This window comes from Sinocyclocheilus grahami, unplaced genomic scaffold (assembly GCF_001515645.1).
Source record: "Sinocyclocheilus grahami isolate Dianchi unplaced genomic scaffold, SAMN03320097.WGS_v1.1 scaffold123.1, whole genome shotgun sequence".
Taxonomy (NCBI): Eukaryota; Metazoa; Chordata; class Actinopteri; order Cypriniformes; family Cyprinidae; genus Sinocyclocheilus; species Sinocyclocheilus grahami.
The window spans coordinates 238,483-262,016 of NW_015505302.1; the positions used below are offsets into that span (position 1 = coordinate 238,483).

The 23,534-nt window shown below is 36.6% G+C and overlaps 1 protein-coding gene across 1 annotated transcript in view; it reads left to right on the forward strand.

Moving 5' to 3' along the window:
* The window catches only part of ubr2 (ubiquitin protein ligase E3 component n-recognin 2), a 51,711-nt gene that overhangs the window by 5,519 nt on the left and 22,658 nt on the right, over positions 1-23,534 (forward strand). The window contains exons 3-24 of the mRNA XM_016278608.1: positions 2,914-2,992; positions 3,994-4,104; positions 4,739-4,869; positions 6,840-6,978; positions 7,057-7,119; positions 7,513-7,633; positions 8,105-8,212; positions 8,727-8,815; positions 14,631-14,729; positions 16,055-16,218; positions 16,324-16,423; positions 16,510-16,638; positions 16,725-16,908; positions 17,112-17,173; positions 17,255-17,365; positions 17,478-17,543; positions 21,262-21,384; positions 21,496-21,559; positions 21,691-21,815; positions 22,316-22,368; positions 22,447-22,549; positions 22,862-22,910. Coding sequence (XP_016134094.1) covers positions 2,914-2,992; positions 3,994-4,104; positions 4,739-4,869; positions 6,840-6,978; positions 7,057-7,119; positions 7,513-7,633; positions 8,105-8,212; positions 8,727-8,815; positions 14,631-14,729; positions 16,055-16,218; positions 16,324-16,423; positions 16,510-16,638; positions 16,725-16,908; positions 17,112-17,173; positions 17,255-17,365; positions 17,478-17,543; positions 21,262-21,384; positions 21,496-21,559; positions 21,691-21,815; positions 22,316-22,368; positions 22,447-22,549; positions 22,862-22,910 — 2,273 coding nt within the window. The remainder of the gene's footprint in view (positions 1-2,913; positions 2,993-3,993; positions 4,105-4,738; positions 4,870-6,839; positions 6,979-7,056; positions 7,120-7,512; positions 7,634-8,104; positions 8,213-8,726; positions 8,816-14,630; positions 14,730-16,054; positions 16,219-16,323; positions 16,424-16,509; positions 16,639-16,724; positions 16,909-17,111; positions 17,174-17,254; positions 17,366-17,477; positions 17,544-21,261; positions 21,385-21,495; positions 21,560-21,690; positions 21,816-22,315; positions 22,369-22,446; positions 22,550-22,861; positions 22,911-23,534) is intronic.

Genomic DNA, 23,534 nt, shown 5'->3' on the forward strand with positions numbered 1-23,534 from the left:
TCAAGCCTCTGTTATCAGCTCTAAAATGACGTTTAGGAATTTGCAACGGAAGGTTTGGGATGAGGTGCGTAAAAAAATGAGTTCAACCCACACGAGATCTCAGGACGGAAACATGTCAAATGTCTTGAAACAAATGATCTGAACAATGTCTTGATGTGTGGTTGGGACTCCAGGCCGTTAAAATTATTAGAGAAATAATCCACTCCCGAAGTGGTTATGTGGCCACGACTATATGGTCTTTCTCAGTTCTCAAACAAATTAAGAACTATTCGATTTTTATTGACTGAACGCAAGCGCTTATTCCGATAGAAAGCACTGTATCGGTTTCCAATGATTAAGAAATATTTTTGTTTGCTTGGGTGGTAATATTAGGTCTATTATATTAATAGGGAAGGGGGCCCAAAAATGGTAAATCCGACCCTGCCATCTAATGTGTGTTTTGGCAATGTAATGTTGCTGAAATTAAATATGTTATTACCTCTGAGTCAGAGCAGCGATCATGAAAGAGAGAACACAAGCAGACAGCGCTGGAAGCTGCTAATGCTCATCAGTAAATCAGTGGAAAATAAATAGAAATCATGATTCTGTCTGAGCCATGCGTTTTAAAACGAACACTTTCTAGTGTAAATGTAGCCTAACAGATGTGTAAACTGAAGACTATTAGAGCTTTATTAAAACTATTTTGCACTGATTTATTCTGTTGGTTACATTTTGTTCCTTTGTGCAGGAGATGAGTCTTTGAGTTTGTATAAACATCAACAAAATGAAAAATAAAACCAACGTTTTTTTTTTTAGATAATGTAATCTTGTTCAAATTGATTTCATAAAATTGGTATCGAAAAAAGTATCATTCAGGAACCGGTACCGAAGTCAAGGTATCGTATCGGTATTGATATCGAAAAATTTTGAATGATACCTACTGAAGAGTAATAGCTGCTGAAAATGGCATCACAGGAATAAATTACATTTAAACTAGGGCTGGGTTTTGACACAAATTTCACGATTCGATTCTCATTCACAAGCTTTCGATTCGGTTCAATATCGATTATTTTGGATATATATCTGGTATACGTGCAAAATTTTCTGAAGGAAAAAAAAATCTCTTAACCAATGCTGTAAAATATACATGAGTCAGTTGGTACAACATTACTATAATATTGAAGGTTAAAACTGACTTATTTTGTAGGCTATAACTGCTTAAATTACACTTAATGAAGTTTTTATAATACAAGTTACAATTACATAATAATATTTCTACTTCAATTAGTTTTTAAATATAAACATTAAAACGGTGGCTGTCATAAAACAAAAAAACCAGTTATTAGATTTAGGGGGCAATTACTTTTTCACGTAGTGCCAGGCAGGTTTGGACAGCTTTTTTCCCTTAATAAATGAAATCATAATTTCAAAACTGCAGTTTGTATTTACTCAGGTTATCTTTGTGTAATATTACAATTTGTTTGATGATCTGAATCTTTTAAGTGTGACTAATATGCAAACAATTAAAAAAACAGAAACTTTTTCACACCACTGTAATTTTAAATCTGAGACTTTTTCATATTAAAAGTACCAAAGCACAATGCTTATTGCGATATATTGGATGGGAAGTGTCCTTCAATGTCCCATTCATTAACTGAAAACAGGCTAGACTAATCGATTCTTGGGATTTAAGAATCGATATCGTTTCATAAAAATGAGAATCGATTATAATCGAGATATCAATATTTTTTACCCAGCCCTAATTTGAACTGTTTTCTGTTTGAATATTATTTGAAATTATTATAATGTTTCACAATATTGCTGCTTTTATTATATTTTTATTAACTAAATGCAGCTTTGGTGAGCATAAGAGACACTAAAAATATTAATTATTCCAAACTTTTCACTGGTAGTGTATGTGTCACAGTTGAATTTATTTCATTTTTTCTCTCCATACAAGTCCTAAGCCATGCGTGTGTGCTGTTGAAGTTGTTGTAGGGAAAGGGATAGTGTGGGTCAGTGTGTTCCCACAAACGTGGAAGTCTTGGCTGAATTAGGCCAGGTTGCTGTTATAGGTTAAGTCCTTTAGGCAAGATCACTGTAAGCTGGCTAAGAGGCCGGAGGTGACTGGAGTATGTACTGTTCTGCTCTGTTTCTTTGAGAAACAAATAAAAGGGCTCACACACTTTATCATGCTGATATTACCAGATAAGAATCTGATCTGGCTGATGTGAAATGGTGTGTGAAATATATCTTGCATCCTAAGAAATTGCGCAAGTGTTTATTTTACAATCCTGTCATGTAATGTGGCACTGGCTCTGATCCAAACCCTATTTTTTATTTTTGTTTTCCACTTTTCTCCTAAAATAAATTAGCAGTGTTTTTCGCTAAGCGAACACATAACTTAACAATATAAACAGTAATATTTAGGAATCTTTTTTTTATTTTTACCAAAGCGTGTAAAATGTCGTGCTGAGATTTCCGTGACGATTTTCACTAATAAATGGTGTATAAATGGAGAATTTCTGCTTATGTTTTAGCATAATGCATTTAAAAGTTAATGGTCAAACATATCTTTATAACATTTCACAATGTTATTGCAGATGAAATAAATGTTTTCCATTTGATTAGGCTATCAATCACTCAAACCCCTTTATGTAAATCTCTCTACTTAACCGTCAATCATGTATTCAGAGCATAGTGGCTTGTGGCCAATACTATCCCTTAAATTGTGCACGGCTCTGCACTTTGAATTTCCAGTGGAAATAGTTTGATACTGATTTCATCATACTACAATTTGGGACACACTAATTCTAATTTCGAATACTATTTAGGACTGATAGTGGATTATTTGTGGGCAGCTCACTGAGATTTTTTACTGCGGCAATTCTTCTCTATAAGCAATTTACATTTGATATTATTTTTCCTTATCAGGGAGTGTGCAGCTGATCCGACCTGCGTGCTGTGTATGCAGTGCTTCTTAGGCAGCGTTCACAAAGAGCATCGCTACAGGGTAAGAAGAAGCAGAGACACATGCAGTAGCCACTTCTCTTTAACATTCTTAAACCTCTCGCTCAAGTATGTATAAGCATGTTGGCGTGAGAGGCGCAGAGAAATTGTGAAATACCAAGTTGCTGCAGGTCAGTCTCATTTGGAGCAGTAGAAGCTGGCTGCGCTAGTGCCACGTGGACCCTGACTTCTCCCTAACAAAAGATTCCAGTTTACATTTGTCTAACCAAACTAAGTCCGAGAAGTCATTATGGCTCAACCAAAATGATAGTTCATACTTTTTCAGCATTTAAAACTGAGAGCTGTGACTCATGGTGCGGATCTTTGTAAAGGTTACAGGACAGATGGAGCTGTTGTGTTTGTGAAGATCAAACAGTCTAACAAAATGAACAGACTGGTCTCTAATTTAAGTGCTGTTTCAGTTTTACCACTGACTTTGTTTCTGTTCTGTTTGAAACGCGTTGTCTTCATACAAAAATTATTTAAAATATCATGAAGGTTATTGAGTGTTTTTTTTGTGGAGTAGTATATTTGATGCATCAGGCTTTAATAGCTCATATAGTATGATCTAGGAGAATATGGAGCTCATATTCAAAAGCACCTCAGCTTCCTCAAACTGAGGAAGCATGTCATTTGGTGCACTTGCTAATATTTATATAGCCAAAAACTGAGATGAAATTCTGATAGCTTGTAATGTAAATCAGTGAGATCTTCATAACAGTATGCAGTGCGGAAAGTTTTTATTTGATCCCCTGCTGATTTTGTAAGTTTGCAAAACTTGCAAAGAAATGAAGGGTCTATCATTTTTATTTTAGGTTTATTTTAACGGATAGAGACAGAATATCAACCAAAAAAATCACACATTATATAAAGGTTCGAAATTGATTTGCATTTGCATCACAGGTCTGTTATTTCTAAGATACAGATGTAGGAGACTTGAGATCAACTCTGAGCCGTCATGTGCTGCTGTCTTTGTGAGTAAGTGGCTCTTTGTGCTCTCTGTAGATGACCACCTCAGGAGGAGGAGGTTTCTGTGACTGCGGTGACACAGAGGCCTGGAAGAAGGGCCCTTACTGTCAGAAACATGAGCCCAATATCAGTGACTCTTCCCAGAAGGTAAGACACCTCTTCCTCTGTGACACTGAATCAACAAGAGGAATGGGAATTAATGAGGAATTTACTGATTTTGATTTCAATTGAAACAATTCCCAACCCTACTTGGCAGTACCACATAAATACTTGAGCATGATGTAGTTTTCATAGGTGCAAAAGTACATCTTGTTAACATAATCTTGAGGATTATTTGAACAATGTATGGGTTAAATTGGAAACAAACTAGGCTTGCTGCGATAGTCGATGTTGACGGTGTTACCAGGGTTCCATAGTGTTTGCTGATATATATATAAAAACTTTGTGTAAGTAATTTATTTTATATTAGGCCTATAGCATGGTGTATTTTTATTCGGTTTGTTTACAGAAGTTCTATGTTTAATATAAGTGAGTTTGTTGTTGTCCATTCAAGCAATTGACGGCAGATTGCCACTAATTCGAAAGTGAAAGTAAAATGCGCACAGGCATTTACAAGCTATTTAAAAGCGAGGGAATGAGGGAAAACCCCAACGAATTCCCCCCCCCCCCCCCCGTGATACCAGTATTACCGGTGTTGTCACGCATTGATTAACTGGTGGGAAAATTTCCTCACCGTCACAACCTTAAAACAAACCCTTGTGTTCCCTGTTTTGTTTGGCAGGATCCTTTGGCTAATATGTCTGAAGAGATGATTGCTCGCACACATAATGTTTTCTCCATCATCCTCAAATATGCTGTGGACATGCTCACCTGGGACAAAGAGGATGAGCTACCTGAAGGCCTTGAGCCACCGTAAGACACATTAGCACTCACACTATGGCCTGTTTTTTACCCTCCTAAGCGTTAAGAAAAAGAGTCACAAATTAGCTGTTCATGGTCGGTTTTGACCAGGAACAGTAAGAATGTAACTATTTATTTATTTATTTTTATAATAAAATTATTTGAAACTGCTTACCTTGAAGCACTAACAGTTACATTTTGCACTATTGTTGGGATTTTGGTTCATATGTATCTTTTTAGAATTTTTTTTTTTACACCATTTATTTGTATAAGCAAATACACAAACTTTTGGAACTTCATTACAGTAAAATTATAAACTTCTATGAGTTTAAACAAAGAAAATATGAGAATTTATCATGTATTTGGGCTAGATTTCTGCCAGCTGGTGAAAAAAAAAAAAAGAAAAAAAGTGTCCTATGCATCCAAAATGCTGCACAAGAATTCTTGAAGTTATGCTTAGAAAGAAAAAAATACACATTTGGATATTAATTTAGACATTATCTAGTCATTTTGAAGTGTAGAGACTTTTCAGATCGCTATCTTGATATCTAAAAAAAAGTCACCAAGTTTTACAACACTCATAGGTGTGGAAAAACTTTTTTTTTTTTTTTTTTTTTTTTTTTTTTTTTTTTTTTAAACAAAACAAAATCTGTCAAAATGACTGAGAAGCTTGTTAAATCCCTAATATCCCTAATTAGAAGAACACATTTTTAGGGGGTACATTTTAATCCCTCAGGATAGGGCTGCACGATATATCGAAATATCGCAAATGTTAATATCGCAAGGGCATGCGATATCTGAATCATTTTAATAATAGGCTACTTAAATCAAAAAGATGCAAAAGGTCAAAGTTTTAGTTTGACGCATATAGCAGAGAATTGCTTGACGTTAAAAAGAGTTAAGTGCAATAAGTTGCAGAAAACAACTCTTTGCCGTCTCGTCTTGCTGTCTGACAGACTCACACCTGAAGCGCATGCACAAGCCGCATCTCGCACAGTGTATCTTCAGTTCTGCCGCAAAAAGCGCACACATACACACAGAGACACGTTGCAGACAGCGTGTGAACACCGAGTTGATTCTTCTTGCGCGTCTCCTCATGTTTGAACAGACACATACACACAGAATTGTCAATAGTACCCGTCTCGACGATCATTCTCGTAAACGCAGTCGGTTATGTTTTAAATGAATGTAAACAGCTGAGAAAGAAATCGGATGTGTATCATTATACTGGATCCATGCAGTCGGATTTAAAGGGACAGCAGCCTATAAATACCTGCTGCTGAATATGTCACTAATGTTAATCAAACAACAAAACGGCTATAACAAAGATGAATCTAAATTTAATTCATACAGTGAACACTATACAGTGTTATTTTACACTTAATTATTACATGTCTGTACCTGAATACTATTTATTTTATCTATGCTTGTAAATTGTGTATTTCTTTTTTTTTTCTTTCTTTCTTTTTTACTGACTGTTCACTTGCCTTTAATCATGTTTGAGCTTTCTCAGACTATAGTTTTTGCGGTGGTATATGAAGAAGTACTTAAATTGTGTGGAAAGCAAAGTTACAATGATATAAAATTAGTGTCATTCATTTTATTTTTTTTTGTATGTTCACATTGATGTTAAAATTACATTTTCTGATTTGTGACATTACTTTTCATGTAATTCTAAAACACTGCTGGTCACTTTCAGAAGTTATGATTCTTTCTTTTCCAAGAAAGAATGTGAAACAAATTGGTTATATAATTTTAATTTGTAAATATTTTAAAATATAATTGAAATTGATTTTACACACTTTAAGCAATATCATATCACATCAAATATCGCATTTTTTAACAAGGTATCTCATATTGCATTTTTCTTCAATATCGCATAGCCCTACCTCAGGATCATCCGTCATGCATGCAATCGCTTTTGGTTACTGCATGTTAGCATATTGGGAGAAATGTAACTTGCTTTTTTTTTTTTTCTCAAGGCTGCGTGGAGACACGTACTACTGCATGCTGTTCAACGATGAGGTCCACACGTACGAGCAGGTCATCTATACACTACAGAAAGCAGTTAGCTGCACTCAGAAAGAGGCCGTCAGTTTCGCCACCATCGTGGACAGAGATGTAAGTTGACCTGCTGTTAGTTCCACAGTGCCATGTTCTTGCTTTTGTTCATTGATTACTTCTGTTCACTGTATTCAGGGCAGGAAGTCTGTTCGCTTTGGGGACTTCCAGTTTTGTGAGCAGGCCAAATCTGTTATTGTGGTAAGTTCTAAACAGTCACAAATCCTATCCGTTTTCCTCAGATGTGTAAAGCAATTGGGTTTTTTGCCCTTTTTTTCTCTTTTTTTTTTTTCCTGAAAGGTTTGGTTAAGTAGGACATTTATTTAAGTTTTATGGATAAATGCTCCCCAATTTGCATATAGCAGTTTCAGCAACAGGCAAAAGAAGATTTTCATGTCAGACGATAAAAAGAGTGAAAAAAAAAAACTCATATACTGACATTGAAGGAGGGACATAGTACTTCATAGCAACACCTTGGCAACCATTCACAACAATTTAGCATTGCGGGGGCAACTTTGCAGAAATTAAAGCATCATTAAAGTGTTCATGTAAATGTCATTTGTTTGTGAATATGTTTGGACACATGTTTTGCAGAGGAACACAAGTCGGCAGACGAAACCCCTGCGGGTTGAAGTCATGCACTCCTCTGTAGTGGCTCATCAGTGTTTTGCACTCAAAGCTCTCACCTGGCTCGGCCAAATCATCAGATGCTCAGGTCAGTCTCTGCATTTGTGTCACTTTCTCTCTCTCCCTCTCTTTTTTCCTTTGTATTCTTTCCTTTCAAGCTCTTCAGGAAAAGTATTATTATTCAGTTTCTGCTTAATCTTCTGCAAAGCCCTGGATTTTTTGCCACATTATTGTAATGTTTCCTAGGCAAGTGAATGCCTATGGTGTGGCAGTGTCTTTCTCTTGAGGCAGTCTTATGCAAATGTGTGTGCTTGTGTGACATCACAAATCCACCAATATCCAAACGAGCCGTTTTTTGAACTTGATTGAATAAATGCTATTTGAGGACATTTTAAGCTATGAAACTTGCTGAATGATTTAATGGTACAAAGACCTCTTATATGTCAAAAGATCAAGGCAAATTTGATTTCTTGTGTCATGACCGTTTTAATCCAGCAGTGTGCTCTGTGTTAGGCCGCTGTAATGAATCAGTGCCTGAGTTTATTGCTGTCCCCAACAGATGCTCTGAGGAGGATCCTGTGTCAGGTGGGTCTGCAGCGAGGACCAGAGGGAGAGAACTCTTCTCTGGTGGACACGCTCATGCTCTGTGACTCCAAGATGTGGAAAGGTGAATGAAGCAAGACTGATTTCCCTTCAATGCCTCATTACTGTAATGTGTCTGTATGTTTTAAGTTTTTATTGCAATTATTCTCAGTTGAGTGCCATTCTCATTATTAAACAATCCTAGTATACTATAGTTTAAATTAGCAAGATAATTATATTAATATAAATCAGTTTTGTTTGCACTACAGTAATGAGGATGTAATTAATTGTCATTTACAAATAAAACAAAATTGGTAATCATATTTTACAGTGTTCTTGTTACACGCTACATATACTTACTATAGTAATAGTAACCGTAAACTCTACGTAATTAAAGCAACTGACCCTGTAGAAAGTACATGTTGTTAATTAATATTGCTCAGTACTTAATTGTATAATTACACTGTAACAAGGACACTTTAAAATGAACTAACCATACTTTTCTGTTTGTTTATTTTGTTATTTGGGGTGAAATATGACTGGGGCATGTACATGTACCAGTTACGCTAATGATGTATTTAATCTTGTGTTTCCTGCAGGAGCGAGAAATGTTTACCACCAGCTCTTTATGAGCAGCTTACTCATGGATTCAAAATACAAAAAACTTTTTGCCATCCAGTTTGCAAAGGTAAGACTTCCATTTGCAATGGCACAGTCTTTATATTGATTTGCATTAAACCCCATGAAGCCCCAAAAAGTGGAGAAAATTTGGCACATGCACCCACCGGAGTTTGCATTGTCATGATTACTTAGGAATGGGTTTAGGAAACGCATTGGCACTGGCTTTACTCTCATATTGTCTTTACAGCATAGAGCAGCATTTTTGAAAGTCAGGCTTTCTGGGACTCCATGACAACCTGTACATTACAGGGATAGTTCAACCAAAAATGAAAAAAAAAAACTGTCATCAATTACTCACCCTTATGTCGTTCCAAACCAGCAAGATATTCGTTCTACATCATAAAGACATTGTAAAAGTAATCCATATATGCATTGAGTGGTTTAATCCAAGTCTTCTGAAGAGAAACACCTACATGGAGAACATGAATAAGATAAACAGAAGCTCAGCTCTACTTGACACACAAGAACAAACCTCATTGATTTAGGATGAGTAAATGATTTTAGATTTTTCATTTTTGTGTGAACTAACCTTTTAAATGTTGTTTTTAGAATCATTGACTGGACAAAGTACAAGTGGGTTTGACATGTTAAATGTTCTGGGTCCAAGTTACAAGTTAGAATTTGTCATGTTGTCATTTACCACAGAGAATATTTTCCAAATTATGTTAATGCTCTTGCACTGAACGTCTATATTCTACAGAAGCCTGTTTCCTCCACGGTATAAAAAAAATAAAAATGTAATGGCAACATTTTATCTGACAGTTCTGACTTTCGCCCCCCCCTCACAATTCTGAATTTATATCTCACAATTCTTTATTTTTCTCACAATTCTGAGGAAAAAAATCAGAATTGCGAGATATAAACTCAGCATTCTGGCTTTTTTTTTCAGAATTGTAAGATATAACTATTGTATGTTATAAAATCCAACTCTGAGGAAAAAGTCACTTTTGTATATTTATATCTCGCAGTTCTGAAATTATAACTTTACTCGCAATTGCGAGTTTAGATCAAGCCATTCTGATTTAATAACTCACAATTGCGTGTTTATCTGTCAATTGATACAGTGGGGCAAAAAAGTATTTAGTCAGCCACCAATTGTGCAAGTTCTCCCACTTAAAAAGATGAGAGATATATCATCATAGGTATACCTCAACTATGAGAGACAAAATGAGAAAAAAAAATCCAGAAAATCAGCAAGGGCATTGAAGATGAAACGTGGCTGGGTCTTTCAGCATGACAATGATCCCAAACACACCGCCCGGGCAACGAAGGAGTGGCTTTGTAAGAAGCATTTCAAGGTCCTGGAGTGGCCTAGCCAGTCTTCAGATCTCAACCCCATAGAAAATCTTTGGAGGGAGTTGAAAATCCGTGTTGCCCAGCGACAGCCCCAAAACATTACTGCTCTAGAGGAGATTTGCATGGAGGAATGGGCCAAAATACCAGCAACAGTGTGTGAAAACCTTGTGAAGACTTACAGAAAACGTTTGACCTCTGTCATTGCCAACAAAGGGTATATAACAAAGTATTGAGATTAAATTTTGTTATTGACCAAATACTTATTTTCCACCATAATTTGCAAATAAATTCTTTAAAAATCCTACAATGTGATTTTCTGGATTTTTTTTTTCTCATTTTGTCTCTCATAGTTGAGGTATACCTATGATGAAAATTACAGGCCTCTCTCATCTTTTTAAGTGGGAGAACTTGCACAATTGGTGGCTGACTAAATACTTTTTTCCCCCACTGTATCTCTATATTATCTATATTATGTAAACTCACAATCTGTAGAAAAAAGTCAGAATTGTTAGAAAAAGTTGCAGTTGCCTTTTTTTATTTTTTTTTATTCAATGGCAGAAACGAGCTTCCATTATAGTGCAAGGCATCACTTAAGAATAAACATTAAACTGTATACATTTTTGAAAACTTACTGCACCATCCCACTTACTGCACCATCCCGAAAGAATTTGTCAGTTTCCACAAGCATGTCTAGAATATGCCAAGTCTGTATTCTTACTAGAGCATCAAGTTAAATTTCACTTCACACTCAGTTTGATTCAGCTGATCTGTGAGGATAAGAGAGTTTGAGCAGTCATTCCCTGTTCAGTGAGGGGTATCGTCTCGGAGAGAGAGCATGTGTAATAGAGAGAGATGCTATGACTTAGCGGAGCTGCTCTTGCGGGCTTTGATTCGCTGCCCGCTGCAGTCCTCCAACTGAACCAGTCGTGCTGTGACAGCAGGAAATCTCTCTCTCTGTGTGCACTCTGGTGTAGGGCCCTGTGAAATCTCTTTTCTTTTTTTTCTCAGATTTGTCCATTTCATTTTTCTAATCGAAATCATGTATACAATTTATAAAAAAATTTAACAAAAACAAAATTATGGACATATGAAATGTTTTATTTGTTCCCAAATGTCTTCTAATCAGTTGAATTAATAAATATTTAACCATTTAAATAATTTATTAAAGGGTTACTCCACCCCAAAATGAAAATGTTGTCATTAATCACTTACCCCCATGTCGTTCCAAACCTGTAAAAGCTTAGTTTGTCTTTGGAAACACAATTTAAGATATTTTGGATGTAAATAACACTGTCATATTTTTCTGGGCTTTGACAGTGTTATTTACTTGGCAGTCAATGGGACAGTCACAAGCCACCCGGTTTTCATCCAACATATCTTAAATTGTGTTCCGAAGACAAACGGAGCTTTTACGGGTTTGGAACGACATGGGGGTAAGTGATTACTGACAAAATTTTCATTTTGGGGTGGAGTATCCCTTTAACATTTTTACAATAATATGTTCCTATAAAATGTTTAATTTTGTTCAGAAATCCTGTTGTCGTCTGTATTAATATTTTCTTGATTTTAAATGTAATTATTTATTATCAAAAAAGAGTGGTAACCAAATGATGGCATAAAACATTAAGTTTAATTCATATTTAAAAATGTAATCAAAATTGAACAATTCCTTTATTTTATTTTTTTTCAAACTAATTGCTGCACAACAGAGGTTTACTTTTTAAAATTAAAACATGAAAAAAATAGTCAGATGTTCCTTAAATACATTTAATTTATTATTGTTATTATTATTATTTTGATAAGTACATTATACTGTACAATAGTAGTATATTGCTCTCACAATTACTTAAAATTAAACCCAACTTATATTTAGGTGGGTTATCGTGAAACCTTTTGAGATTCTGTGTGTGAGACGATAGCTTTATCAAATGAATTTGGGAAATGCTGGTGAAGGGACTCTCAGAGCAGAGCTGGAGATGAAGTTCATGTCCTTATATATTTAGACCACAGAGGCTGAAAAGACCACAAGCATTGCTCGTGCTTAAGATGATGTAGTAGACGAAACAGCATCACTCAATCACAGACGTCCAGAGCATTCAGACTTCATATTTAAATAGCAGTCTTTTTGTCTTTTTTTAATATGCACAGACAAACTGTAACTTCATTATACTGTAAGTTTCCACAATTCTGTTTTCCATATTGCGGAAATCATAGGGCCCTGGCACAGGTGTGGCTGACAGATTTGTACCTTAGCTTAAACAACTCTAGAAAGTCTACTATAAATATAGTATTTAAAGTTTAGCGTTAGCTCGAGTCCCCCGGCTCCACACTTGCCCCAGTGCCACGATGCAACTAAAGGCTGCGTGTGCCTGACATAGAACCGAGTCGGGGGACGTAACTGCAGATGGCCCCTGACCTCTGACCCGGAAGGTGAATCTGCCCCCTTCCCTTAGAATTACCGGCGCCTCCAGACAGATTTTATGGAGGACGATCATGAGCGTGTAGTGTCAGTGACCTCTCTGTCAGTGCAGCTCTTCACCGCCCCCACTGTGGTGAGTACCGCCAATCCCACACACCTTGTCTAGAATATGCCAAGTCTGTATTCTTACTAGAGCATCAAGTTAAATTTCACTTCACACTCAGTTTGATTCAGCTGATCTGTGAGGATAAGAGAGTTTGAGCAGTCATTCCCTGTTCAGTGAGGGGTATCGTCTCGGAGAGAGAGCATGTGTAATAGAGAGAGATGCTATGACTTAGCGGAGCTGCTCTTGCGGGCTTTGATTCGCTGCCCGCTGCAGTCCTCCAACTGAACCAGTCGTGCTGTGACAGCAGGAAATCTCTCTCTCTGTGTGCACTCTGGTGTAGGGCCCTGTGAAATCTCTTTTCTTTTTTTTCTCAGATTTGTCCATTTCATTTTTCTAATCGAAATCATGTATACAATTTATAAAAAAATTTAACAAAAACAAAATTATGGACATATGAAATGTTTTATTTGTTCCCAAATGTCTTCTAATCAGTTGAATTAATAAATATTTAACCATTTAAATAATTTATTAAAGGGTTACTCCACCCCAAAATGAAAATGTTGTCATTAATCACTTACCCCCATGTCGTTCCAAACCTGTAAAAGCTTAGTTTGTCTTTGGAAACACAATTTAAGATATTTTGGATGTAAATAACACTGTCATATTTTTCTGGGCTTTGACAGTGTTATTTACTTGGCAGTCAATGGGACAGTCACAAGCCACCCGGTTTTCATCCAACATATCTTAAATTGTGTTCCGAAGACAAACGGAGCTTTTACGGGTTTGGAACGACATGGGGGTAAGTGATTACTGACAAAATTTTCATTTTGGGGTGGAGTATCCCTTTAACATTTTTACAATAATATGTTCCTATAAAATGTTTAATTTTGTTCAGAAATCCTGTTGTCGTCTGTATTAATATTTTCTTGATTTTAAATGTAATTATTTATTATCAAAAAAGAGTGGTAACCAAATGATGGCATAAAACATTAAGTTTAATTCATATTTAAAAATGTAATCAAAATTGAACAATTCCTTTATTTTATTTTTTTTCAAACTAATTGCTGCACAACAGAGGTTTACTTTTTAAAATTAAAACATGAAAAAAATAGTCAGATGTTCCTTAAATACATTTAATTTATTATTGTTATTATTATTATTTTGATAAGTACATTATACTGTACAATAGTAGTATATTGCTCTCACAATTACTTAAAATTAAACCCAACTTATATTTAGGTGGGTTATCGTGAAACCTTTTGAGATTCTGTGTGTGAGACGATAGCTTTATCAAATGAATTTGGGAAATGCTGGTGAAGGGACTCTCAGAGCAGAGCTGGAGATGAAGTTCATGTCCTTATATATTTAGACCACAGAGGCTGAAAAGACCACAAGCATTGCTCGTGCTTAAGATGATGTAGTAGACGAAACAGCATCACTCAATCACAGACGTCCAGAGCATTCAGACTTCATATTTAAATAGCAGTCTTTTTGTCTTTTTTTAATATGCACAGACAAACTGTAACTTCATTATACTGTAAGTTTCCACAATTCTGTTTTCCATATTGCGGAAATCATAGGGCCCTGGCACAGGTGTGGCTGACAGATTTGTACCTTAGCTTAAACAACTCTAGAAAGTCTACTATAAATATAGTATTTAAAGTTTAGCGTTAGCTCGAGTCCCCCGGCTCCACACTTGCCCCAGTGCCACGATGCAACTAAAGGCTGCGTGTGCCTGACATAGAACCGAGTCGGGGGACGTAACTGCAGATGGCCCCTGACCTCTGACCCGGAAGGTGAATCTGCCCCCTTCCCTTAGAATTACCGGCGCCTCCAGACAGATTTTATGGAGGACGATCATGAGCGTGTAGTGTCAGTGCCCTCTCTGTCAGTGCAGCTCTTCACCGCCCCCACTGTGGTGAGTACCGCCAATCCCACACACCTCTCCTCTCTCTTCTGCCTCTTTCTCCTCTCCTCCGCCCCCTTCACCACTGCCTGCAGAACTATGAGTGCTTGCAGAGCGACTACGTGAAAGACGACCACGACAGGGAGTTCTCCGTCACTGATCTTTCTGTGCAAATGTTCGCCGTGCCCTCTCTGGTGAGTACATGCAAAGAGAGACGGCCTGCCACGAGGAAGAGGCTTGTCGTTTTGGGTTTTTGGTCTCCTCTTCCATTCACTTTTCCTTTTTTCTATTCACTCTTTCTCTTCCCTTTCCATCTTTCCTATTTCATCTTAAAATTGTTCCTTCCTCTTTCCTCTTTACTAGTACTGCACTGAATTTAAATTTTTTTTATCGAAACTGAAAGTAAAGTTTTTATTTAGCCAAAAATTGAAAATAGTATAATAATTAGGGCTTTCAGTTTAATGTGTTAATTCAATTAATTAGTTATGGAAAACTAAAGTGATTTAAAATGTGTTTTGATATAAAACAGTTTTAGTTTGTTATTTCATAAAAAAATTTTTTTTTTACAAATTAATAAAAATACATATTAATAAAAAAACTAATTAAAAAGGAAAAATGGAAAAAAGAAAAGGTAAAAAAATATATTTCTAAAGCTACTTTTTGTAATATCTATTTCATACTTTTCTCATGTAACACAACTATGACTTTAAATGATCTTTTATGGGTAATTTTTCAGCCAAATTTGATGTGTGATTAATTACATTAATTAATCAAAACATTGTTTAATTAATTACTTGTTTAATTTATTGACAGCCCTGATAATAATCAATTAATAATTAATCAAATGTATTTAGTAATCAATGCAAAAACTTTTTTAAATATGAATTGTAAATATTTAAGTTGCGCATAACTTTTGTCAAATTTTTAATAATTTAATTATGTAATGGTATAATTATGTTGTTGTTGAAATACAAATATTTAAGTTTAAGTTTTCATGAAAAATGTATTCAAACACAATAAATGAGACCTCACTAACGGGTAAAGAATAAATTGAATTTGTAAAATAGTGCATATATTTAGCAAAATACTCAAATTATGTTTTTTCTAGCTGACGAATGAGATATGGACATTGAATGGCTTTCTTAAGGTAAATGTAAAGTTACTTAACATAGTTTACAAGCTCTTTTATTAGATTTTTTTATTTAATTTTAATTATTCTAGAATTTGAAATTGGAGAAGTACTAATTAAACGTCTCCGTATCAGTAAATTTACTTTAGTCAAAAACCAAACATTTATTTCCTCTTCGCTTTTCCACTTCCCTCCCACTCTTTCATTTTCTTCTGCACTTCCACATCTGCTTTCTCCTCTCTTTCCTCCTTCCTTTCCCTTGCCTTTGACTTTGTTCTCTTCTGTCTCATCTTCTCTCAATAAAAATGATTTCCGCGTATAGAAAAACAGCTTACGGCCCAAACCTCCAGCGGTCTGCCAGATGTGGCAATGGTGTATTTCATTTTCCAGGCTCGGATGTTGATCACAGAAGAGAACCTGATGACCACCATCATCCGCACATTCATGGACCACCTCAGACACCGAGACCTGCAGGGCCACTTTCAGTTTGAACGCTACACCGCACAACAAGCCTTCAAATTCCGCCGGGTCCAGAGCCTTATAGGAGACCTCAAGTAAGATACTGAGCGTGTCTGCCCATTTCATATACAGTTATATTTGTGTGTCTAAAATTCCCAATTCTTGAGATGCGTGTAATGATGAGTTTCTCTTGGATGCAGGTATGTCCTGATGAGCCGTCCAACAGAATGGACCGACCAACTCAGGGAGAAGTATCTTGAGGGGTTTGATGCTTTCTTGGAGTTGCTAAAATGCATGCAGGTGACTATGCCAATGTGATTTTAAGATTGCGTGTCAGTGGTAATTGAAATTGAGCAGTAAAACAGCTGTGTGTTTCCTCTTTGCAGGGAATGGACCCTGTAGTGCGTCAGGTGGGGCAGCACATAGAGATGGAGCCAGAATGGGAGGCAGCGTTCACCTTACAGATGAAGCTCACTCATATCATCTCTATGATGCAGGAATGGTGTGCCAGTGATGTAAGTGCATGTTAGACACAGTCACTTTAGTATCCATAATCCACCATGGGGCCTTGATACAAGTCTATTATTTGTCACATGCACAGGAGCGAGTGCTGATCGAAGCCTATAAGAAGTGCCTGAGTGCACTGACTCACTGCCACAGTGGTTTCACAGATGGGGAGCAGCCCATAACCCTCTGCATGTGCGGCCACTCTGTTGACACCATCCGCTACTGCGTCTCTCAGGAGAAAGTCAGCATACACCTACCTGTGTCCCGGCTTTTAGCAGGTCAGTCGAACATGGTTTCACACATAGTCCGTTTTGCAGTAAGGCCATATACATGCTGCGGAGTTTTGAGAATAAATCCGGAGAGTTCTTTGAGTTATCGATTGTGTGTATGGAATATAGAAGTCACTCTTGAAATTGCAGTGGTTGATGGTGATAACTACACCACATATCTACTGAACCTTGACTCTCTCTCTTCCTGTTAGGTTTACATGCTCTGCTGAGCAAAACTGAGGTTGCCTATCGATTCCCTGAGCAGCTGCCGCTGGTAAGTTTGTTGGTTTTGGTTCATGAGAATTGTTGCAAAAACAATCTTGGCAATTTTTAAGGCCTCTTTTGTCTTCCACAGAGTGAACTGAGTCCACCCATGTTGATCGAGCACCCGCTCCGTTGCCTTATACTCTGTGCCCAGGTGCATGCTGGGATGTGGAGAAGAAATGGCTTCTCTTTGGTCAATCAGGCAAGCTTATAAATGTGCTTCGTTCTAATACTCAAGATCTTTAAGAGCGTGATTGTTAGTGTTAATGCCTTTTCATAAAAAATTGGTGCTTTTTCTTGAATTGTTTTTGCAGATCTATTATTATCACAATGTGAAGTGTAGAGTGGAGATGTTCGATCAAGACCTCATCATGCTTCAGGTCAGTAGTGTGAAGATATTTCGTTCCAAAATTATCCAAAAAGTATTTAATTCCAAAGATTAAAACAAAAAATATATATTTTACATGAAGGAATCAATTACAAAAAAGGGGGATTACATTCATTTTAAATCATGAAAATATTTGTGCTTCATAAATTCGTAAATGTTCTATAAATTTCACAATACAAAAAGTCCTAAAATTGGCCTAAAATATATTTTTAAAAAGGTCCTAAAGTTTTAATCAATTCATCACCATTTTCTGTACCAGTATTCTCATTACCATTATGTGGAAAATAATCCACAGTGATGGGGAAAACCTGATTAATTGAGTTTTTGGTAACACTTTCTATGAAGCCCATATTTATAATACATTATTAGGGTATTCTGAAGGCATTATAATGAATGCATAATGCATTATAAAAAAAACTTATGGGGCCTTGATACAAGTCTATTATTTGTCACATGCACAGGAGCGAGTGCTGATCGAAGCCTATAAGAAGTGCCTGAGTGCACTGACTCACTGCCACAGTGGTTTCACAGATGGGGAGCAGCCCATAACCCTCTGCATGTGCGGCCACTCTGTTGACACCATCCGCTACTGCGTCTCTCAGGAGAAAGTCAGCATACACCTACCTGTGTCCCGGCTTTTAGCAGGTCAGTCGAACATGGTTTCACACATAGTCCGTTTTGCAGTAAGGCCATATACATGCTGCGGAGTTTTGAGAATAAATCCGGAGAGTTCTTTGAGTTATCGATTGTGTGTATGGAATATAGAAGTCACTCTTGAAATTGCAGTGGTTGATGGTGATAACTACACCACATATCTACTGAACCTTGACTCTCTCTCTTCCTGTTAGGTTTACATGCTCTGCTGAGCAAAACTGAGGTTGCCTATCGATTCCCTGAGCAGCTGCCGCTGGTAAGTTTGTTGGTTTTGGTTCATGAGAATTGTTGCAAAAACAATCTTGGCAATTTTTAAGGCCTCTTTTGTCTTCCACAGAGTGAACTGAGTCCACCCATGTTGATCGAGCACCCGCTCCGTTGCCTTATACTCTGTGCCCAGGTGCATGCTGGGATGTGGAGAAGAAATGGCTTCTCTTTGGTCAATCAGGCAAGCTTATAAATGTGCTTCGTTCTAATACTCAAGATCTTTAAGAGCGTGATTGTTAGTGTTAATGCCTTTTCATAAAAAATTGGTGCTTTTTCTTGAATTGTTTTTGCAGATCTATTATTATCACAATGTGAAGTGTAGAGTGGAGATGTTCGATCAAGACCTCATCATGCTTCAGGTCAGTAGTGTGAAGATATTTCGTTCCAAAATTATCCAAAAAGTATTTAATTCCAAAGATTAAAACAAAAAATATATATTTTACATGAAGGAATCAATTACAAAAAAGGGGGATTACATTCATTTTAAATCATGAAAATATTTGTGCTTCATAAATTCGTAAATGTTCTATACATTTCACAATACAAAAAGTCCTAAAATTGGCCTAAAATATATTTTTAAAAAGGTCCTAAAGTTTTAATCAATTCATCACCATTTTCTGTACCAGTATTCTCATTACCATTATGTGGAAAATAATCCACAGTGATGGGAAAACCTGATTAATTGAGTTTTTGGTAACACTTTCTATGAAGCCCATATTTATAATACATTATTAGGGTATTCTGAAGGCATTATAATGAATGCATAATGCATTATAAAAAAAACTTATAATATGTTGCATCATCTCATGAATATTCATAAGAACAGTTTTAATATATTATAATATTTACTTATTTGTGGTTATAGCTTTTAAGAGTATGATGATTTATAACACAATGAACATGTTGCATCCACTTTTACAATGGATTATATTTCTCATAGTTATAATGTAGTATAAGTCTCATATCTTGCCATTTTTCGTATGCTACTTTACTTAAAGCGGTCAAAGACCACTTATAAGTAGTAATAATAATAATAAAAATGTTCTCTCAAACAGCCATAAGATCAGATATCAGATCAGATGAATGTGTAATATGACACATTTGCTTTGAACTATTTTTATTGTAATATCAGTTTGATTATTTTGATGGTACCCTTTAAACAGCTGTTGATAAGTGACTCTGCAACTACATATCAGCTAGCGGTCATTAGAGTATTAGTACGTCTGCTACTGTAAATATTTGCTAACACTATAAGTGTCTTTGCAAGTACGTCAACTTATTCTACCATACTAGATTCTACCATTCTTGAGCATACTAATACTCTAATGAGAGTTAGTTGGCATGTAGTTGCAAAGTTGCTTATAGTCGATTGATTAAGGAGACCATCAAAATAAAAATGTCTATATGTCTATAGTCAATATGCATTTTTCTAGTTAATATGGCAGTTAAATACAAAAATAACCTTCTGGACAAGATCGATCCTTTTTTTATGTTTAAAAATAAGGCAAACTTTTTCTGACTATCATGGTTTGTATATATGTAAGTTAAGTCAGCACAGAGATAAAGCTATTCTCTGCTTAATACAGGAATTGTATATAATTTAATGATGGTTCTTTAACGGCAGTGGTTTTAAATCATATATATATATATATATATATATATACACACACACACACAAAATATGTCATCAGTTAACTGATATTATTGAATTAGGGCTATCGCGATAACCGCAATATTGCAATACCGCGAGCAAACCGCAGAGGAGTGCAAGAACCGCAGCAACTTATGCTTGTTTTCTTTTTTCATAGGGTTATGCCCTTCTCGTTTTACACTTCGTGTATGTCTACTGAATATTAAATAAGTTAGTAATGATAACATAATGTGTACCATGCTGATTTGTACTGAGGCTCTGTAGATTTGCGCTTAACAAGCCTAAACAGACAACGAATGAGAGAGAGATCAACTGAGCATGTGCGATTACTTGCGAGTCATATATATTTGTGAAAATAGGTTGTCATGTCCAAGGAAAGCCAAATCTCTGTCTTGGCATCGACACATTGGTCAGCTGAGCCTTCTAACGTGACGCTCAAAGTTCAAATGATTTCAACAGCATTTTTCATTATGTCTCTCATTGAATGAATCAGCGTTTTTGAACGTGTAGTTGAACGAACGGTTTAAAGACACATTCAAAGACAGACCCTTGCCGCCACCTTGTGGCGCAAGAATGTAACGGCACTGACTGACAGCCCGTCTAGAACGCGCGCAGGTGGAAATATCAATAGAAAGTCTCTTGTCCAGTCGGATTCGAGGATCAGAACGAACTGTTATACATATAGGCTAACAATAGCCTAACAATCTTATTGTCAGGTTTATGTTCTGTTATGTGGATCGTTATTTTGTCATTCTCTTATGTTTACTTCACTTCCTGTTTCAACGCTATTTGGTTTCGGTTTCATTGGTTTCTGAATATGGCCTCGTTATATTGAAACATACACACACATATTTTTTATATACATATATATATGGCGATAATACCGCATATCGCGCTATTGAGCCTCTCAAAATTACCGCAAGGGAAATTCCTTTACCGTGACAGCCCTAATTAAAATCGGGATTGTAGAGAAACAAGAATCTATATCAAACATATGGATGCATTGCAGCAATGACAGTTTGGCAGGAAAGTGTCCTTATTTATCATGAAAGCAATGTACAATATACCTTTTAGCACAATGTGATTCATTTTCTCTATGCTAAGTATAAGTTCTTATGCATACTGTTTTTGTATCTAGGCTGGAGCTTCTATGATGGATCCAAACCACTTCCTGATGATCATGTTGAGCCGTTTTGAGCTTTATCATATCTTCAGCTCAGCAGACTGCAGAAAGAGATACAGCAGAGAGAATGCTAACAAGGTCTGCCTACCTCCAAAACACTTTTTGTTCCCATTTTCTTTTTGCTTGATTTCTCTCTGCTTGCACTCATTTCTATTTCCAGTGATGTGTGTTTCTCTCACTGTCTCTCAGGATGTGCTTCAGCAGAATAACACACTAATTGAGGAGATGCTGCATCTGGTCATTATGACCGTGGGTGAGTGATCTTTTCTCAACATGTTGAGCTTTGTTATGCCAGGTGTATTAAGCTTATTAGACACCGTAGAAAGTGTAAAAAAAAAAAAAAAAAGTCTTTCATGCTTTGCTTGTTTTTGTTTTTTCCTGTAGGGGAGCGATACACAGCAGGTGTTGGTCAGGTGGAGAGCTCTGATGAGACAAGGCGAGAGATCGTTCACCAGCTATGCATTCGACCTATGGCCCACAGTGAGCTGGTCAAAGCCCTACCTGAGAATGTAAGTCAACCGTCAATGCTTCACCTTTACCAAAAAGATCATAAGTAATTACTTTGGCTTTGATATCTCACAAAAAAAAAACATTACGCAAATACAGGTGAAATAGGCAAGTTTCTAGATGCAACAACATTGTAAAAATGTGAGTGGTGTTAACCGGCCTATTCCATTAATTGCATAAAGCAATTCATTTCTGATAACATTTGTATTAAAAACACTGCCATCAAGGAACCATTATTCAATTCTGTACAATTCCTATCCCTAATCATGGTCTTTATTAAGCAGAGAATAGCTTTACTATAGATCACTGTGCTGACTTAACTACTTACAAATACACGATAGTCAGATAATAAGTGTGATGCATTTATGCATTTAATAAGATTGTATCTTGTTCCTGTTGATTAAAGCAGGACAGATGAGCAGAACAGTATTTTTTGTATTTGACTGCCACCTAGTGGTATTTTATGCCAGTTAATTTTACACACTCTTCTGTCTTCACACAGGAGAATAAAGAAACTGGCATGGAAAGGGTCATCGACAGTGTGTCTTTGTTCAAGTGAGTGTCCTGAATAAGAGTGTGGTCCAAAGAGTTGAATTGGTCTGTGTGTAATACTGTGTGAATTGTGTTGTATAGGAAGCCTGGTGTGACTGGTAGAGGACTTTATAAACTCAGGCCAGAGTGTGCCAAGATGTTCAACCTTTACTTCTACCATTACTCCAGAGCTGACCAGTCTAAGGTAACGCTGCATGATCAAAATTGAAACTCGCATAGAACAACTGTTGAAAATTAGGGCTGCACGATAAATCACATGTGGTTTATGCACAAAAAAATCGCGTGAATATGAACGGGGTTTTGCGCAGCTCGTCGGTGAACAACGGCTCTGTGTAGTTAATGCTGCTCAATGTGAAAGCACGCACGTGACGGAGATTTACCGCTGATTACAGAACCGGCTTTACTGAGAAGATGCGCGTTAAATATCACATGCGATTTATCGTGCAGCCCTATTGAAAATCCATGTTAATTTGTTTTCTCTCGTGTCGTCCTTCAGGCTGAAGAGGCTCAGAGAAGGATAAAGAGGCAAAATGGGGAAGATTCAGGTACTTTATATATACATACATTCAGTATCTCATTGACGTGAGTACACCCCTCACATTTTTGTAAGTATTTTATTATGTCTTTTCATGTCACAACACTGAAGAAATTACACTTTGCTACAATGTAAAGTAGTGAGTGTACAGCTTGTATAACAGTGTAAATTTGCTGTCCCCTCAAAATAACTCAACACAGCCATTAATGTCTAAACCGCTGGCCACAAAAGTGAGTACACCCCTAAGTGAAAATGTCCAAATTGGGCCCAATTAGCCGTTTTCTTTCCCCGGTGTCATGTGACTCATTAGTGTTACAAGGTCTCAGGTGTGAATGGGAATCAGGTGTGTTAAATTTGGTGTCATCGCTCTCACTCTCTCATACTGTCACTGGAAGTTCAACATGGCACCTCATGGCAAAGAACTCTCTGAGGATCTGAAAAAAAGAATCGTTGCTCTACATAAAGATGGCGTAGGCTATAAGAAGATTGCCAAGACCCTGAAACTGAGCTGCAGCACCGTGGCCAAGACCATACAGCGGTTTAACAGGACAGGTTCCTCTCAGAACAGACCTCGTCATGGTCGACCAAATAAGTTGAGTGTACGTGCTCAGCGTCATATCCAGAGGTTGTGTTT